The sequence below is a fragment of the Sinohyriopsis cumingii genome, chromosome 2, assembly GCF_028554795.1.
Source record: "Sinohyriopsis cumingii isolate HCF-2022 chromosome 2, ASM2855479v2, whole genome shotgun sequence".
In the NCBI taxonomy this organism is placed as follows: Eukaryota; Metazoa; Mollusca; class Bivalvia; order Unionida; family Unionidae; genus Sinohyriopsis; species Sinohyriopsis cumingii.
In genome coordinates this window covers 142,627,201-142,646,989 of record NC_142962.1, presented here as the reverse complement: position 1 = coordinate 142,646,989, position 19,789 = coordinate 142,627,201, and the positions used below count along the sequence as shown (strand labels likewise).

Genomic DNA, 19,789 nt, shown 5'->3' with positions numbered 1-19,789 from the left:
TCATATGAATAAACAATTGCAAATTTAATTTGTTAAAACAGTAATCATAAACCACATATTTTACACACAATTATATGTGAAAGCTAACATATAGAACTCTGGTAAAACATTGACAATTGGAAGCCAACTTGTGGATTGTAAATTAACCTTCATATGTTCAGGCTTAGTTTCTATTAATATTAATTTACTCTTTATGCTTCTCAAGACAAATGCAAGGCAATTAGAAAGGTCAACTCTGGTCAGGGTATCAGCCTGTACCTGTATGCTATCAATAGTAATGTACCATATATTTTTCTGAAGACAAATGCAAGAGAAATAGGTCAGCTTGGGTCAGGGTCTCAGCATGTACCTATATGCTATCAATAGTAATGTGCCATATTTTTCTGAAGACAAATGCAAGAAAAATAGGTCACCTTGGGTCAGGGTCTCAGCATGTACCTATATGCTTTTAATACTGTAGTAATTTTCTGTGTATGCTTCTGAAGACCAAGAGTTAGAAAGGTCAATTTGCAGTGTATCCCCAGGGGTGTAAAATTAAGGGTAAAAAGAATCCCCTTGGTGTCAGAACTGGGGGTCAAATAAAAAATGTGGGGGTCAAAAATGTACTGACAAATTTTCATCTGACCCTTATGTTTTTTTGTACTTAAAATAGGATATTGCAACTTGTACAACATACTCTATCTCTCTCTAAAAAGACAAATAAACCCACACTCACAATTAACAAACAAATGCATTGTCCATTCAGAGAATAATTTTATTAGTTCATTTTCCTTTTAGTTGAATTTCATACTTTTAACAGTCTCCTTGTAATTATTTTGTAGCAATATTATAGACCAACACATTACGTATAATATATATGAGCTAGTTAATTCAAAAACCCAAATAAATCTTTTTAACCAAAATGGCAGTTAATTTATTGCCTGTCATAAAGTGTGTGCTATCATCGGTTTTATTGTACTTTGTCCTAGAGTACATTTATCCAAAAATCAAAGAGGCTAATGATTCATCTTCTTTTTAGTAAGTTTCATGTAAACTTTTAAATCTTTCTTTTATTGCAGCAAAGTTAAGAAACCAACAAAATCTGCTATGACCCCCTGACTTTGTAATCCAAATAATGCATTTATCTCTGCAAGCTTACTGATTTCTTTGTTGTGAAAGAATGCCTTGGGTGATAATGTTGTTCTCCGGATATCTTGTGGCAATTAAGAGCAGATTATTTAAAATTCTTCAACCCTGTCATGAAAGGATTATTCACTTTTGCAGTCTTCACAATCAGTGGTATCCCCTGTGTCCAAAATTAATATTATTTTGAACAAAATATTCTGGTGACAATTGCCTCTTTTCAAGTGGTAAACATTGCTGTATTTTATTTTCATCAATTGGTCGAATTCGGTGTGTGTTTTGCTTCAACATTGGAGACGGAAACCTTAAGTGTGCAGAAATGCCCGACAGCATTGTACATGATGCCATCCTTCATCCTAAGCATTGGATATTAAATAAATCCTGATTGCATTATGTGAACCCCTTGCATGAAAATCTTGCACGGCAACAAAATATGTACACCAATTTTCTCCAGTGTGCTGTCTGATGCACAAATGTGCATAAGGGGAAACACTGATTTTGGTCAGTTTCTCTGCTGTATGAGGCACCTTTATTCTACATTATTTAAAACCCAGGTACAGTCCATACAATATGATGACATCAAGCTGGTTCTTGTTTGTGTACTCTATTGTGTTGTAATCTATTCTGATAGATGGAAAGTGATGGAAATAGTGATGTTTTCATGAGTGAATATCAGTCAGTGTAAGAACTAGATCTGAAAAGAGCACAGACCAGATTACATATGAAAATCTGTTCTTTTCAGTGATTAGTGATGAGAAATGGACCTATAAAATGCAGATATATGGGTTCAGAGTATGCAAAACATTAATTTTCTTCAGGGATAGTTTTGTTTGCGTCAGTGTAACTATTTGACGAGCTTGAAAACTTGATTTCTTCCATCAATGTAACTATTTGATGAGCTTGAAAACTTGATTTCTTCCATCAGTATAACTATTTGATGAGCTTGAAAACTTGATTTCTTCCATCAATGTAACTATTTGATGAGCTTGAAAACTTGATTTCTTCCATCAGTATAACTATTTAATGAGCTTGAAAACTTGATTTCTTCCATCAGTGTAACTATTGGATGAGCTTGAAAATTTAATTTCTTCCATCAGTATAACAATTTAATGAGCTTGAAAACTTGATTTCTTCTAACATTGTAACTATTTGACGAGCTTGAAAACTTGATTTCTTCCATCAGTATAACTATTTAATGAGCTTGAAAACTTGATTTCTTCCATCAGTGTAACTATTTGATGAGCTTGAAAACTTGATTTCTTCCATCAGTAAAACTATTTGATGAGCTTGAAAACTTGATTTCTTCCATCAATGTAACTATTGGATGAGCTTGAAAACTTGATTTCTTCCATCAGTGTAACTATTGGATGAGCTTGAAAACTTGATTTCTTCTAACATTGTAACTATTTGATGAGCTAGAAAATTTAATTTCTTCCATCAGTATAACTATTTGATGAGCTTGAAAATTTAATTTCTTCCATCAATGTAATTATTTGATGAGCTTTAAAACTTGATTTCTTCCATCAATGTAACTATTGGATGAGCTTGAAAACTTGATTTCTTCCATCAGTGTAACTATTGGATGAGCTTGAAAACTTGATTTCTTCCATCAATGTAACTATTTGATGAGCTTGAACACTTTATTTCTTCTAACATTGTAACTATTTGATGAGCTTGAAAATTTAATTTCTTCCATCAGTATAACTATTTGATGAGCTTGAAAACTTGATTTCTTCCATCAGTAAAACTATTTGATGAGCTTGAAAACTTGATTTCTTCCATCAATGTAACTATTTGATGAGCTTGAAAACTTGATTTCTTCCATCAGTGTAACTATTGGATGAGCTTGAAAACTTGATTTCTTCTAACATTGTAACTATTTGATGAGCTTGAAAATTTAATTTCTTCCATCAGTATAACTATTTGATGAGCTTGAAAATTTAATTTCTTCCATCAATGTAACTATTTGATGAGCTTCAAAACTTGATTTCTTCCATCAATGTAACTATTTGATGAGCTTGAAAACTTGATTTCTTCCATCAATGTAACTATTGGATGAGCTTGAAAACTTGATTTCTTCCATCAATGTAACTATTGGATGAGCTTGAAAACTTGATTTCTTCCATCAGTATAACTATTGGATGAGCTTGAAAACTTGATTTCTTCCATCAGTATAACTATTTGATGAGCTTGAAAACTTGATTTCTTCCATCATTGTAACTATTTGATGAGCTTGAAAACTTGATTTCTTCCATCAGTGTAACTATTGGATGAGCTTGAAAACTTGATTTCTTCCATCAGTGTAACTATTGGATGAGCTTGAAAACTTGATCTCTTCCATCAGTATAACTATTTGATGAGCTTGAAAACTTGATTTCTTCTAACATTGTAACTATTTGATGAGCTTGAAAATTTAATTTCTTCCATCAGTATAACTATTTGATGAGCTTGAAAACTTGATTTCTTCCATCAGTAAAACTATTTGATGAGCTTGAAAACTTGATTTCTTCCATCAATGTAACTATTTGATGAGCTTGAAAACTTGATTTCTTCCATCAGTGTAACTATTGGATGAGCTTGAAAACTTGATTTCTTCTAACATTGTAACTATTTGATGAGCTTGAAAATTTAATTTCTTCCATCAGTATAACTATTTGATGAGCTTGAAAATTTAATTTCTTCCATCAATGTAACTATTTGATGAGCTTCAAAACTTGATTTCTTCCATCAATGTAACTATTTGATGAGCTTGAAAACTTGATTTCTTCCATCAATGTAACTATTGGATGAGCTTGAAAACTTAATTTCTTCCATCAATGTAACTATTGGATGAGCTTGAAAACTTGATTTCTTCCATCAGTATAACTATTGGATGAGCTTGAAAACTTGATTTCTTCCATCAGTATAACTATTTGATGAGCTTGAAAACTTGATTTCTTCCATCATTGTAACTATTTGATGAGCTTGAAAACTTGATTTCTTCCATCAGTGTAACTATTGGATGAGCTTGAAAACTTGATTTCTTCCATCAGTGTAACTATTGGATGAGCTTGAAAACTTGATCTCTTCCATCATTGTAACTATTGGATGAGCTTGAAAACTTGATTTCTTCTAACATTGTAGCTATTGGATGAGCTTGAAAACTTGATTTCTTCTAACATTGTAACTATTTGATGAGCTTGAAAATTTAATTTCTTCCATCAGTATAACTATTTAATGAGCTTGAAAAGTTGATTTCTTCTAACATTGTAACTATTTGATGAGCTTGAAAATTTAATTTCTTCCATCAATGTAACTATTTGATGAGCTTGAAAACTTGATTTCTTCCATCAATGTAACTATTTGATGAGCTTGAAAACTTGATTTCTTCCATCAATGTAACTATTGGATGAGCTTGAAAACTTGATTTCTTCCATCAGTGTAACTATTGGGTGAGCTTGAAAACTTGATTTCTTCTAACATTGTAACTATTGGATGAGCTTGAAAACTTGATTTCTTCTAACATTGTAACTATTTGATGAGCTTGAAAATTTAATTTCTTCCATCAGTATAACTATTTAATGAGCTTGAAAAGTTGATTTCTTCTAACATTGTAACTATTTGATGAGCTTGAAAATTTAATTTCTTCCATCAATGTAACTATTTGATGAGCTTGAAAACTTGATTTCTTCCATCAATGTAACTATTGGATGAGCTTGAAAACTTGATTTCTTCCATCAGTGTAACTATTGGATGAGCTTGAAAACTTGATTTCTTCCATCAGTATAACTATTGGATGAGCTTGAAAACTTGATTTCTTCTAACATTGTAACTATTTGATGAGCTTGAAAATTTAATTTCTTCCATCAGTATAACTATTGGATGAGCTTGAAAACTTGATTTCTTCCATCAATGTAACTATTGGATGAGCTTGAAAACTTGATTTCTTCTAACATTGTAACTATTTGATGAACTTGAAAACTTGATTTCTTCCATCAGTATAACTATTTGATGAGCTTGAAAACTTGATTTCTTCTGACATTGTAACTATTTGATGAACTTGAAAACTTGATTTCTTCCATCAGTGTAACTATTGGATGAGCTTGAAAACTTGATTTCTTCCATCAGTGTAACTATTGGATGAGCTTGAAAACTTGATCTCTTCCATCAGTATAACTATTTGATGAGCTTGAAAACTTGATTTCTTCTAACATTGTAACTATTTGATGAGCTTGAAAATTTAATTTCTTCCATCAGTATAACTATTTGATGAGCTTGAAAACTTGATTTCTTCCATCAGTAAAACTATTTGATGAGCTTGAAAACTTGATTTCTTCCATCAATGTAACTATTTGATGAGCTTGAAAACTTGATCTCTTCCATCATTGTAACTATTGGATGAGCTTGAAAACTTGATTTCTTCTAACATTGTAGCTATTGGATGAGCTTGAAAACTTGATTTCTTCTAACATTGTAACTATTTGATGAGCTTGAAAATTTAATTTCTTCCATCAGTATAACTATTTAATGAGCTTGAAAAGTTGATTTCTTCTAACATTGTAACTATTTGATGAGCTTGAAAATTTAATTTCTTCCATCAATGTAACTATTTGATGAGCTTGAAAACTTGATTTCTTCCATCAATGTAACTATTTGATGAGCTTGAAAACTTGATTTCTTCCATCAATGTAACTATTGGATGAGCTTGAAAACTTGATTTCTTCCATCAGTGTAACTATTGGGTGAGCTTGAAAACTTGATTTCTTCTAACATTGTAACTATTGGATGAGCTTGAAAACTTGATTTCTTCTAACATTGTAACTATTTGATGAGCTTGAAAATTTAATTTCTTCAATCAGTATAACTATTTAATGAGCTTGAAAACTTGATTTCTTCTAACATTGTAACTATTTGATGAGCTTGAAAATTTAATTTCTTCCATCAATGTAACTATTTGATGAGCTTGAAAACTTGATTTCTTCCATCAATGTAACTATTGGATGAGCTTGAAAACTTGATTTCTTCCATCAGTGTAACTATTGGATGAGCTTGAAAACTTGATTTCTTCTAACATTGTAACTATTGGATGAGCTTGAAAACTTGATTTCTTCTAACATTGTAACTATTGGATGAGCTTGAAAATTTAATTTCTTCCATCAGTATAACTATTTAATGAGCTTGAAAACTTGATTTCTTCTAACATTGTAACTATTTGATGAGCTTGAAAACTTGATTTCTTCTAACATTGTAACTATTTGATGAACTTGAAAACTTGATTTCTTCCATCAGTATAACTATTTGATGAGCTTGAAAACTTGATTTCTTCTGACGTTGTAACTATTTGATGAACTTGAAAACTTGATTTCTTCCATCAGTGTAACTATTGGATGAGCTTGAAAACTTGATTTCTTCCATCAGTATAACTATTTGATGAGCTTGAAAACTTGATTTCTTCCATCAGTATAACTATTTGATGAGCTTGAAAACTTGATTTCTTCTAACATTGTAACTATTTGATGAGCTTGAAAATTTAATTTCTTCCATCAGTATAACTATTGGATGAGCTTGAAAACTTGATTTCTTCCATCAATGTAACTATTGGATGAGCTTGAAAACTTGATTTCTTCTAACATTGTAACTATTTGATGAACTTGAAAACTTGATTTCTTCCATCAGTATAACTATTTGATGAGCTTGAAAACTTGATTTCTTCTGACGTTGTAACTATTTGATGAACTTGAAAACTTGATTTCTTCCATCAGTGTAACTATTGGATGAGCTTGAAAACTTGATTTCTTCCATCAGTATAACTATTTGATGAGCTTGAAAACTTGATTTCTTCCATCAGTATAACTATTTGATGAGCTTGAAAACTTGATTTCTTCTAACATTGTAACTATTTGATGAACTTGAAAGCTTGATTTCTTCCATCAGTATAACTATTTGATGAGCTTGAAAACTTGATTTTTTCCATCATTGTAACTATTGGATGAGCTTGAAAACTTGATTTCTTCCATCAGTGTAACTATTGGATGAGCTTGAAAGCTTGATCTCTTCCATCATTGTAACTATTGGATGAGCTTGAAAACTTGATTTCTTCTAACATTGTAGCTATTGGATGAGCTTGAAAACTTGATTTCTTCCATCAGGGTAACTATTGGATGAGCTTGAAAACTTGATCTCTTCCATCATTGTAACTATTGGATGAGCTTGAAAACTTGATTTCTTCTAACATTGTAGCTATTGGATGAGCTTGAAAATTTAATTTCTTCCATCAGTATAACTATTTAATGAGCTTGAAAAGTTGATTTCTTCTAACATTGTAACTATTTGATGAGCTTGAAAATTTAATTTCTTCCATCAATGTAACTATTTGATGAGCTTGAAAACTTGATTTCTTCCATCAATGTAACTATTTGATGAGCTTGAAAACTTGATTTCTTCCATCAGTGTAACTATTGGATGAGCTTGAAAACTTGATTTCTTCCATCAGTGTAACTATTGGATGAGCTTGAAAACTTGATTTCTTCTAACATTGTAACTATTGGATGAGCTTGAAAACTTGATTTCTTCTAACATTGTAACTATTTGATGAGCTTGAAAATTTAATTTCTTCCATCAATGTAACTATTTGATGAGCTTGAAAACTTGATTTCTTCCATCAGTATAACTATTTGATGAGCTTGAAAACTTGATTTCTTCTAACATTGTAACTATTTGATGAACTTGAAAGCTTGATTTCTTCCATCAGTATAACTATTTGATGAGCTTGAAAACTTGATTTCTTCCATCAGTATAACTATTTGATGAGCTTGAAAGCTTGATTTCTTCCATCAGTGTAACTATTGGATGAGCTTGAAAACTTGATTTCTTCCATCAGTATAACTATTTGATGAGCTTGAAAACTTGATTTCTTCCATCAGTATAACTATTTGATGAGCTTGAAAACTTGATTTCTTCTAACATTGTAACTATTTGATGAACTTGAAAGCTTGATTTCTTCCATCAGTATAACTATTTGATGAGCTTGAAAACTTGATTTCTTCCATCAGTGTAACTATTGGATGAGCTTGAAAACTTGATTTCTTCTAACATTGTAACTATTGGATGAGCTTGAAAACTTGATTTCTTCTAACATTGTAACTATTTGATGAGCTTGAAAATTTAATTTCTTCCATCAATGTAACTATTTGATGAGCTTGAAAACTTGATTTCTTCCATCAATGTAACTATTTGATGAGCTTGAAAACTTGATTTCTTCCATCAATGTAACTATTGGATGAGCTTGAAAACTTGATTTCTTCCATCAGTGTAACTATTGGATGAGCTTGAAAACTTGATTTCTTCCATCAGTATAACTATTTGATGAGCTTGAAAACTTGATCTCTTCCATCATTGTAACTATTGGATGAGCTTGAAAACTTGATTTCTTCCATTAGTGTAACTATTGGATGAGCTTGAAAACTTGATTTCTTCTAACATTGTAACTATTTGATGAGCTTGAAAATTTAATTTCTTCCATCAGTATAACTGTTTGATGAGCTTGAAAACTTGATTTCTTCTAACATTGTAACTATTTGATGAGCTTGAAAACTTGATTTCTTCTAACATTGTAACTATTTGATGAACTTGAAAACTTGATTTCTTCCATCAGTATAACTGTTTGATGAGCTTGAAAACTTGATTTCTTCTAACATTGTAACTATTGGATGAGCTTGAAAACTTGATTTCTTCTAACATTGTAACTATTTGATGAGCTTGAAAACTTGATTTCTTCTAACATTGTAACTATTTGATGAACTTGAAAGCTTGATTTCTTCCATCAGTATAACTATTTGATGAGCTTGAAAACTTGATTTCTTCCATCAGTATAACTATTTGATGAGCTTGAAAGCTTGATTTCTTCCATCAGTGTAACTATTGGATGAGCTTGAAAACTTAATTCTTCCATCAGTGTAACTATTGGATGAGCTTCATTTACAAGATTTTACATTATTTGGGTGATTCAGCACAAAAAATTATCAGCAGTTATGGGACCTAATTAATGCAACATATAGAGAGGAAGAACCATACCACTTTAATTCCATATCTGACCTTGCCCATTTTATTGTATCTCATTTGGATAGAGTTACAGTCCTTGGGTAGGTTAAGTTTTTGTCTTACTTTTAGTTAGCAGATGGTGAGACATAGATATTGTTTTCTGGTGACAATATTTCTGTCATTATCATCAACAATGTTAAGGTACCATTTGAAGGTTTTTGAAACTCATATAATCTTAAGTATTGAGCAGTTGCTGTATGAAACTAAAACTTCAGTACTTTATTACTGTATACTTTAATCTGATCTGCTACCCTTGTAAACATATATCACTGCTGCACCTAACCAAAATCAGGATTCCTTTCTTACCTTTGTAAACAGACGTCATAGCTCTGTCTACCCAAATTAGGATTCCTTTCTTCCCTGTGTAAACAGACATCATAGCTCTGTCTACCCTAATCAGGATTCCTTTCTTCCCTGTGCAAACAGACATATCTCCATCTACCCAAATCCACATTTCTTTCTTTCCCATTTAAGCATTATGTGTTCTGTGTGATCTAACTTTGCTGTTCAAGTTCAGAAATATTAAGTTAATGTTTATATGTCTTTGAAATTTGAATTGAACTACTTTGGAGGATTGCTATGAAACTTTACACACAAATTCGTCTCTTGGTTTAATTAGTCCTAAATGCAAATGTTGCTGTCCAGACATCCATGATCGACAAAGTGACCTTCTTGAAAATATTGTTATTGTTGTTTCTTCTGAAAGGATGTTCATTTTGTTGGTCCTGAATGAAAATTGTGGCAATCTGACATCCAGTATGTTCACCTCAGCAGCTAATTTTAATTTGAAAATCTTTCTGCTGCTGAAGAATATCATGTTTTCAACACTCCGCAGCAAAAAGAATGAAATGGTTTTATCTTGAATTCCTGGAAATTCTGTTCAGGCAGTAGAGCACCAGTCCGTTCAAGGGACTTTTGTTAGGATCCAGAGATCTCAGATTGGTAGTAGAGGAGCTCCTGATGCCTTTCTAAAGGGTCTTTTCTATCTAGGTTTATCAATAAATAAAATAAATTTCTTTTATACATTGAAATACTTAAAATGGGGGTTCTTCCTCCAATATATATATATATATATATATATACTGGCTGTCATTTATAGTCTATCATGTGCTGAAAAATGGCATTAAGTCCACAATAACAAGAGCTTGTCTCTTCAACATCAAGTTTAGGTTTGTTATTCTTTATTCATTTATCTCAATTTGTTTTACTTGTCTCAATACACACATGCTGCATGTTTTTTTTTTGCAACTAGCTATAGCACAATTGAGATGGGACATATAATATTTGTTACAGAATGCAAACCTAAACACTGTAGGAGAGTGGTGATGGACAATCTGGTATCAGAGGAGGAGGCTGCGTATCTTCTGGGGTAAAATATTGTCTTGTTGAAAAATTAATTAACATATTGCAAACAAATAATGACCCTGAAACATATGTTGCATAATTAGCTGGCAGATCAGGCCTACGGAGAGTGAGTTTGTACTTGAGATTTATGATTGCCAGTCCTGGGACTAAGCGTTTGACTGGATTCCTGTGTAGAATTAATCATATAGACTGTTTACTTTGATGGCAATTCTGGGTGTACACTATGCATTGAAAGATACATGGGATTCACAAATGCCTTTCTCTAGATTTCTCGTCCTGTCTTTCTCTCTGTACAATACAAATGTGATTCTTATTATGTTTAGATAGAATGGCTTTGACTCTAGCTTACTGCTGATTAGATTTAAAGTTATAAGGAATGTTTTGATTTGTAACAGTTTAGTACTTTTTTGTATGGCTGTAATTTGGAATTTAGGAATTTGAAATTGTTGTAACTGTACCGGAAAAATACGAACATCAACCATTATGTATATATTTAGAGTATATAGAAAATTATGAGTTGTATCACATACTATTTCAAAGATCAAATCAGTGTCATTTCAAAATATATGGGAATAAATATTGCACACAACGTTGAGAACAGTTTATAAGACATCAAAGTAATTTTTAAAGTTATTTTATACTTCTAGAATAGCAAAGAAAGGTCTTCAATTTGGAGGTTCAAGTGGAGGGGTAAGTTTCCTTTGATGCATTTGCTCTCCAAGTTACATATCTTTGGTTGGCTAATGTACTGGAAATAGTGGAACTGTTATGCCAGTATGATTTAAAGAATTAACCCATTTTTGACTGGAAAATGTACTGGAATAGTGGAAATGTCAAGCCAGCATGCTTCCAGAGTTACTCCTGATAGGTTGGTAAATGTACTGGGAATAGTGGTGTTTTCATGAAAGAGTTATTCATGAATGGCTGATAAATATACTGGGAATAGAGGAAATGTTATGCCAGTTTGCTTTCCAAAGCTCCAAATGTTTAGTTGGTAAATGCACTGGTAATAGTAAAATTTTTATATCAGTATGCTTTGAGAGTATTTTGAAGTTTATTTCTTACTTTTACACACGTGCATTATTATCAGTAGGGAAAACTCATTAGTAAGACACAAAGGAATAGTCGTCAAATATTTAATGTCTATAGAATATGTATATTTGGACTTGAGAGAAGAACAGGTATTCCCTTGAGATCGCTTAAGTCTGAAGAAAAGAATTTATTTGGAAAACATTTTCATGTATCTTATTTGGCTTAATTATCCATTATTATAGCTTGAAGTAGACAAATTTGTTCGGTGCTCAAAAAATCTGATGCCTGGGGCCCCTCTAATTTCAGATTGGGCAATCTTTTTAAAACCAGATCACCACTCTTATGTAAAATGGAGATCTGATTTTAATGAAATTGTATCAAGGTATATCATTTCTAAAAACACGATCTTGTACTCCCAAATCCTCTAACATGGCTGTGTTTCAAGAAACACAATTTTCAGTAATCTTCAGAAATAAAATAAAAAGATAAAAACATCACTTTCAGAATATGCATGTTGCATGTAGCATGTATAATCAGTAAACAGTCACGACTGGAGCTGATGTAAAATATCCTTTGAGCAGTTTAAATAATAGCAGTTAAAAGACAAAAAGGTCCAGTATAGACCACCGTTTCACATATTTCTTGATCGGCTGCCAACAGCTAGTGAGATGTGTTTGAAGACTGCATTGGGTGAGTCCATTGTGTTAATTTGCATAGGTAAGATCAGGAAGTGGACACACCCAAGATAGTTAAATCAAAGAGATGCTAGATGCATGTAGGAGAGCAAAAGTTATTACATATCATTCCCTTGAATGAGAAAGTTAAAGCCCTATGTATTACAGATCTTTGACAAATTTATGAACAGGGCAACATTTCATTAAAGTTTGATTTATATATAAAATGCAATGCAAAGCATGATCATTTCATTTGTCAGAATAGTTCTCAAGTGTGATTCATTTATGAACCTGATTTAGGGAGCAATTAGCTGTCAGCAATTCCCAACAAAAATAAATTTCAGAACTCTTGGTTGACTGAGTTTTTACTTTGTGAAGCACACCAGCAAAAAAATAAGGGGGGAGGTGAATTAAATATTTTCACATACTGCAAACAACATATTGACATACATAAACTCAGTTCTGATCAGTCTCTGATTTAGAGAATCCATTAGAGAGCACCAAGACCATCCAGTCTCTAGTGAGTGTAGTGATGAATACTATTGACACTTGCATTACCATCAACCCCCCCCCCAATTGAATTTATATTTTAATTGATACAATTGCAACATTGTGTGACAAATAATATTAGAAAAAAGGGAAATTTTGGGCATACTGGAAATTGGAGTCTGGGCTTGCAGAATTTCAGTCATGGCTTGTGTGCTCTTTTAAGTCACCAGCTCTGGGTCTGTGTCTAAAAAAATGTTCTTTGAGCATTGCTGTTTTCAATGAAAAAAAATCTAAGGAGCCACATAATAACCAGCCACTTTAGAGCTTTTTGACTGATGTTTTCTATTATGTAAAGTGTCTTAAAAGTACACTAAATTTTGAAGTTTAATGTAAATTTAAGAATGTTGAAATTCTATTTACATCCTTAAATATTTCAGGCTTCCATCCTTGATCTTCATTCAGGTGCCTTGTCCAAGGGAGATAAATTCATCAACATTTACCAGTAAGTTGTTGTGATCGACTGCCTTGTACAAAATAACCTTCGGAGCTATGCTTAAAAGTGCTGTTTATTGACAGGTGTTTCAGTCCAATCTGTTACGTGATGAGAAAACAGGATTGAGGTCAATATAAAAGGGATATCTTGTAACAAATTGACCTTGTGAAAGATGTATGCACTGCATGAACATGTCATTAGTTATTAAAATGAATATGGAAAAGTTAAATATATTGTACAACATAGTGTACATTAATTGAATGTTGACATTGTTGATTCAAGGCTTTATCAATCCCGGAAAAAAATTTGTAATACAGGCATCAGAATATAATAATGTAAACATTGCATTACGTCTCACATTTCTAACCAGTTTGGTTTTTGTTGGTTGTCAGAACAGATTCCCTTGGTGGGGCCAATGTTACTAAGGTAGAGTCAATATGAAATTTACTTTTTTTACTATGCAAAGATTTGAAATTTTCTCAATATGTCACTGAAGTTTCATATTTAACTCTGTTATGATTACAGATAATACACAACACACAAAATCTATTAAAATATGCCAAGAACACGCCATATTCTCTGTTTTAAAGTGTTTGATATTAGTACTTAATGGAATCATTGTGACTGTCAATATCTTAGTAGTAATAGCCTGTGTGTGTGTGTATATATATGTGTGTGTGTGCTCATTTGCATGGCACCTAGCTGTAAAGCCATGTGAGTTTATGGTATAGTGCATTATACATGTCTGTCTGTTGATAATTGCTTGTTACTACTCTGGAATCCATATTTCTGATCAGATTTTGATGAAGATTGGAATATGAGCTTGTATCATTAGAATTAGACTTTGGGCTTGTTTCATCAAAATTATAAAAACACAGCCAAGTTGCCTCTCAACAGATATATGGACAGGTTATATGGATCAAATATCCCATAACCCATCCCAAAATGATGATCCTAACAATATCCTCCCCATATGGATGACCATTTTCCATTGTAACTGGCATAGGCCATATACTAGGGATCATGAAGGGCAAAATATCGATATTATGGGATCAATCACTAACAGCCCACTTTCTAGTATGTTGCACTCGACTTCTGCAGACATGTGCAAGGATCATTCTAACCCTCATACCACCTCGAGCATCAGCAAATGTCACTTGCAATTTCTCAACACTGATTGAGAAGAGACTCTTTACTCTCCAACTGTCTCCAAGTAATGGTTTCTAATTCAGGGCATTCTATGAGTTTCGTGAGCGATGACTTCATTTCTCTTCACCAGCTAAATTTCAGGCATTACAGGGGACCTTAGCCTCACTCATGCAACCAAGTTGATGTTGCTTGTTCTCCAGTGCTGTCATGTATTCTGCACTATCTGATGGCATGGGAAGATTCAGCTTTCCAAGCTTCCATTGAGGACGTTTTCCACCTTTGACTCCTGGAGTTTTGTCCACCACCTCCCACTCCATCAACAACATGGACCAGAGCTCCAGCATCTGTTAATCTCATGACGGAATAGAAGAGTTTGACTTCAATTACTTCCACAGTCTTGGAGAGTTACGGACATTCTGACCTGCCTTCATCATCAGTTTGTCAGCAGTTCTACTTTTGGCACATACCAGTATTTCATTTAGAAACCCTAGCAGTTGATAGTGATATCGCCACTTTGGGGATGACAAAGCCACACTCAGTACATATGGACTGGCTGGTCATTGATGACCCTCAGCACTTAGTGTGCAATATCGTTGTCATGGTTTCAATGTTGGACTTTCATCCAACAGGCAGAACATAGCTTATCAACTCCCACTTCCAATACCTCAGGGCATGCATCAGAGTTGGTCTCAAGAATTGCTTGAGTACTGAATAGAACCACTCAAAACACTTCGGCCAATGCTGTAACCACAGCTACAAATTAATATTGGGTGGAACGTGACTCCGAGCTCTCTGCCCGAAGGACCATCATACAGACAAGCTAAGAGCACAACCTTTCCTTTAACAGCCAGATTGAAGACGTCCGTAAACAAGCCACTCAAGAGACCCATTTTTCCTCCCTCCCAGAACCACAGCTTTGTTACAGAGGTAGTAAGGGAAATCAAAAAAGGACCCAAGGTCCACTTGTAGAACATGAACCTCTGGAAACCATTGTATCAAAACTCTACCCATTGAAAGCCACAGTTCTTAGATACCAAAACGGATATAGCACTGAGAGCTTCTTGTCATTCGTTCCAGCCCTTTCTTGGTCCCTAAAGGCAAATGGCACTCTGCGACCTTCTATTGACCTTTGGTGCTCTGAATAAGTTCATTCACACCTGGTTCTCACTGGAAACATCTTTGCCATCAGTGTGAATTTCATGGCCCATAATTTCATGTCCCTGTTCTCAAGGCTTGCAGAACATTCCTGTGATTCACCTAACACATTGTATACTAATTCAGAGCACTCCCTTTATGGCTCTGTATCAGCCCCAGGGTCTTTACTCATCTGATGAATCAAGTAATGGCACATGTCTGGACCATTTCTTTGGTGGCAATATCAAGTTACCTGGATGACATTCTGCAGAAACATCAGTGTGTTAGATCTTGTTACCAATCTGGACTTCTCATCAACAAGGAAAAATCTGACCTAGTGCCATCTCAACCATTTGTTCACCTAGGTATGGAGTTCAATACACAGGCAACATATTTCACCTCCCTCATGATTGGTCAGTGCAATCTGAACCATGGTAGCTCCTTTACTTTAGAGGAATTTTATCTGCACAGGAATTCCTTCACCTACCAGGCTTACTTAAAGTGGCAGCAGACTTCATGGTCATAGGTCACTTTCCTATGCACCTGTTGCAGATGATGTTTCTGCCCAAATGGAAGCCTGAAGTTTGCCCACTGGACCATACTGTCACCATCTGCACACATTTGAAGCACCATCTGTGGAATTGGGGCAGTCTAACTTGACTCACGGTGGGTATACATCTACAGAAACAACCACCTGAGGTTACAGTCTGTACTGATGCAAGTACATGCTTTCCCCAGGAACAACATCTTAATATCAATAAATTCTGGAGATGGCGGCCATTGTGAAAGCCATTCATTGGCTGCAGAAATATTTGCATGGCAAGGGAGTTCTCATTCTGTCTGACAACTCTGCAATGGTGACTTATCTCAAACTACAAGGAGAAACCAAATCCCATGACCATAACATCCTGATGTGGGACTTTCTAAAGTGGTGTTGTCAAGTTCGCAATATTCCAGGACTCATAATGTACTAGCCGAATCTTTGTCCCAAAATAATCAACTAATACAGATGAATGATCTCTTCATTCCTCGATTTTCATTCAATATGTACCTGATGGGACCAGCCTTTTGTGTACCTGTTTGCGACAAGGCAGAATACCAAATTCCCAACTTTCGTATCTCCAGTCCTGGACTCAAAGCCTCAGCAGTTGACACTCTGTCATTAGATTGGAAACAGCCTGGATGCACACACACATACCCTCCAACACCTGCATCAGACAACCAACCATGATGGCATTTGTTTCATTCCTACTCAGAGCTACGGTACCTACATGTCTGGATCCTATTAAAGAGGACCTCAGAAATAAACAATTCTCACAACCAGTCATGGAGAGAATCACTCTTGCAAGAATGCCCTCCACTTTGAAAGCATACAATGGCACATGGTACATTTTCACCCAGTGATGCACAAACAAATCATACCTCTCTAGGCTCTATACCACAATGGCTAACTTCACAGTGAATACGATAAACGGTTACTGCTCCATGATTGCTGACACCTTTCATCATCACAAAAGAGAGGATATTGGACAAAACAAGGACTTAATCCAACCTATTCTGCAATTTTGAGTATACACAACCTTAAATGTTAGCCTTATATGCCCAATGTGTAACTTGAGTATTAACTGGCTGAATAAGACATATTGGAACCACTAATAAGGGCATCTCTGGCACACCTTTCATACAAGACGTGTTTCTCTTGGTGTTAATGACTGCATGCAGAATTAGCGAAATACATGCTGTATCAGCAAACCCAAATTACATACAGTTCCGAAAAGACAGGTCAGTCTTACTCATGGATGCATTCTCTTTCATTGCCAGTAACCAGCTTCCTTCCATGGGTAACCAGACTTTTGTCATGAAACTTCTGTCTGGTCTGAACTTGTCAGCTCAAGGCCACCTTCAAGATCCAGTTCGAGCTTTCAAGTAGTACTTTAGAAGAACAAAGCCTTTGTGTCAAGGGAGATCATGACTCTTTCTACTTCTCATAAAACGACAGGAGGATATATCAAAATAGACTATCTCTTCTTGGATTAAGTGGGTTATTTGCTTGGCATATAGAGAAATAACCCCAGCTCAGATGAATTTATTATGCATTAGGCTTACAAGGTTAGAGAAGTTGCCACCAGCCAGGCATTCAACTGTTCACTAACCAACATTATTCAGGCTGTGGGATCAAGAAGGGAGCATCCAGTTTCTTGCTTTTATCTCCAAGATCTGTGATCCCAAAGGGCCCAGTTTGATCTGGTAGGATCGATATCCTCAGGTCAACAGGTCACCCTTCCAGCTCAGTTGTCATCTTCTTAATATGTGGCTTCATGACTTCCACTGGATTTGCTTTGGAAAGTTTTTCCCTATTCGAAGCCACACCCCGATAGATGGATTCCCCTCCAGTCGGGTTACCTAGAAGCTGTCTTGCATACCTTATAGGACCAGAGATGGTATCTCTGGGGTAAGAGGATGTACCTCCCTCAGCCTCTTGCCTATTTTTCTAAGGTATTATGATTGGGTAACATATTTAAAAAAGAAACCAATTTTTCATAATTGTTTTTTCGAGAATACTTACCCAATCATTATACGCATACACCCTCCCAGCCTCCCCACAGTTACATCCTTAGAGAGCATGCCTTCTGCTCCAGTACTAACTGACATGTTTTTAGGCTTTGCCACTAAGTCTTATACCTAATGGGAGATCACTCTGCCTGACCACCTCAAAGGTCGATAGCAACTTTTAGCTCACTTTAGCTAAAAGTAGTATCAGGGAGGGCTGGATTTGCAAGGTAGTAGTAGTTCTCCCAAGGTATTATAATAGGGCAAGAATTCTCAAAGAAACATTTTTTAGGAAAAATTGGGTTTCCACTCTGAAGGCCATATTTCTATTGGAGTTTTGCTTAGACCTGGAATATTGCTTGTATTATTCAGATCCTTAGGAAGTTAGATAATGAACCAGATACTTTCATATTGATGAGATGATCTTGCATCTTATTATCTAAGTTTGCTCTTGAGGATGTATTTCCAGTTTTGATCAAGCTAAGAATATATTCTTGTATCATTAATATCTTGACCAAGTGTGATCTTGCATCTAATTTGTCTTAAGCCGTATTTCCGATCCGGTTTTGATCAGACTTTGAATATATGCTTACATCATCAAGATCTTAGACATATTTGATAATGAGCAAGATTAATGCACAATGTTAACTGATCTTGCATCTGTTTGGCTTGTTATCACTCTGGAAGTCATAATTCTGAGCCAAATTGGATCAAACTCGGTAAATAGGCTTAAATAATGAAGATCTTGGATGATTTTCTTAAGAAGATCCATTCCTAATAATGAGGTGATTTTCCTTCTAAATGGCGGAGCTTGTCAACACTTTAGCAACTCTTTCTAATCATATTTTTATCAAACTTGTTAAATAGGCTTATATAATGAATATAAAGATATACCATTTGTTTTATTATGAACAAGATCAGTGCATATTTAATGAGATGATTTGTTTGTGTTTGGCTGAGCTTTCTTTTACCACTTCAGAGACAGTATTTGTCATAGGATTATGATCAAACTTGGTAAATAGGCCTATGCCAAATCAGATCTTTTTAGAGTATGATTTTGAGTTTGATTTATTAATTTGGTAAGTTTGTATCTGATTGACTAAACTTGTTACCACCCTGGAGACTGAATTCCAGTAGAAGTAAGCTTGTAGTATCATTTATTTTACACAGGTTCTATAATAAGTGAGATCTGCACATACAATAGGAAGCTTTGCATATCATATGCTGAAGTTGCTACCTCTCCGTATATGTAACCTATATTTCTAATCCAGTAAATGGATTTACATCATCAAGCTATTGGATTATGAGCAATACACTAACCATATTAATTATGCCTATATCTGAACAAAAATTTTATTTATATTTTGTTACATTTCCTTTCCAAACAACATTCTTGTCAGCAGTTCTACCTTTGCCACATACCAGTAATTTTGATCAATGTGCATGTCACTAACACCTAGCACTTTAATTAAAAAAAATATCAATTAAATAAGTTTTGTCAAGAGAAGTTTGTGTTTTATTTCTAAATGCTGACCATTTTTTGATATCTGAGTTGTGGAAATATTGATTGTATTGTTGCACTGAGTTAAAAGCAGACCTGCTTTGTAATATAATTAATTATATCTTTGTATCAAAAAATCAGATAAAGGGTTTGGAATAAAAGAAAAGTTGAAAGGTATGCATGTCCCATCAGCCTAAAGAG

General features: G+C 34.2%; 1 protein-coding gene across 2 annotated transcripts in view; it reads left to right on the top strand.

Moving 5' to 3' along the window:
* The window catches only part of LOC149805980 (2-oxoglutarate and iron-dependent oxygenase domain-containing protein 3-like), a 44,043-nt gene that overhangs the window by 9,672 nt on the left and 14,582 nt on the right, over positions 1–19,789 (top strand). For both annotated transcript variants that reach the window (XM_089950782.1, XM_089950783.1), the window contains exons 3-5: positions 10,495–10,570; positions 11,214–11,256; positions 13,199–13,263. In XM_089950782.1, coding sequence (XP_089806908.1) covers positions 10,495–10,570; positions 11,214–11,256; positions 13,199–13,263 — 184 coding nt within the window. The remainder of the gene's footprint in view (positions 1–10,494; positions 10,571–11,213; positions 11,257–13,198; positions 13,264–19,789) is intronic.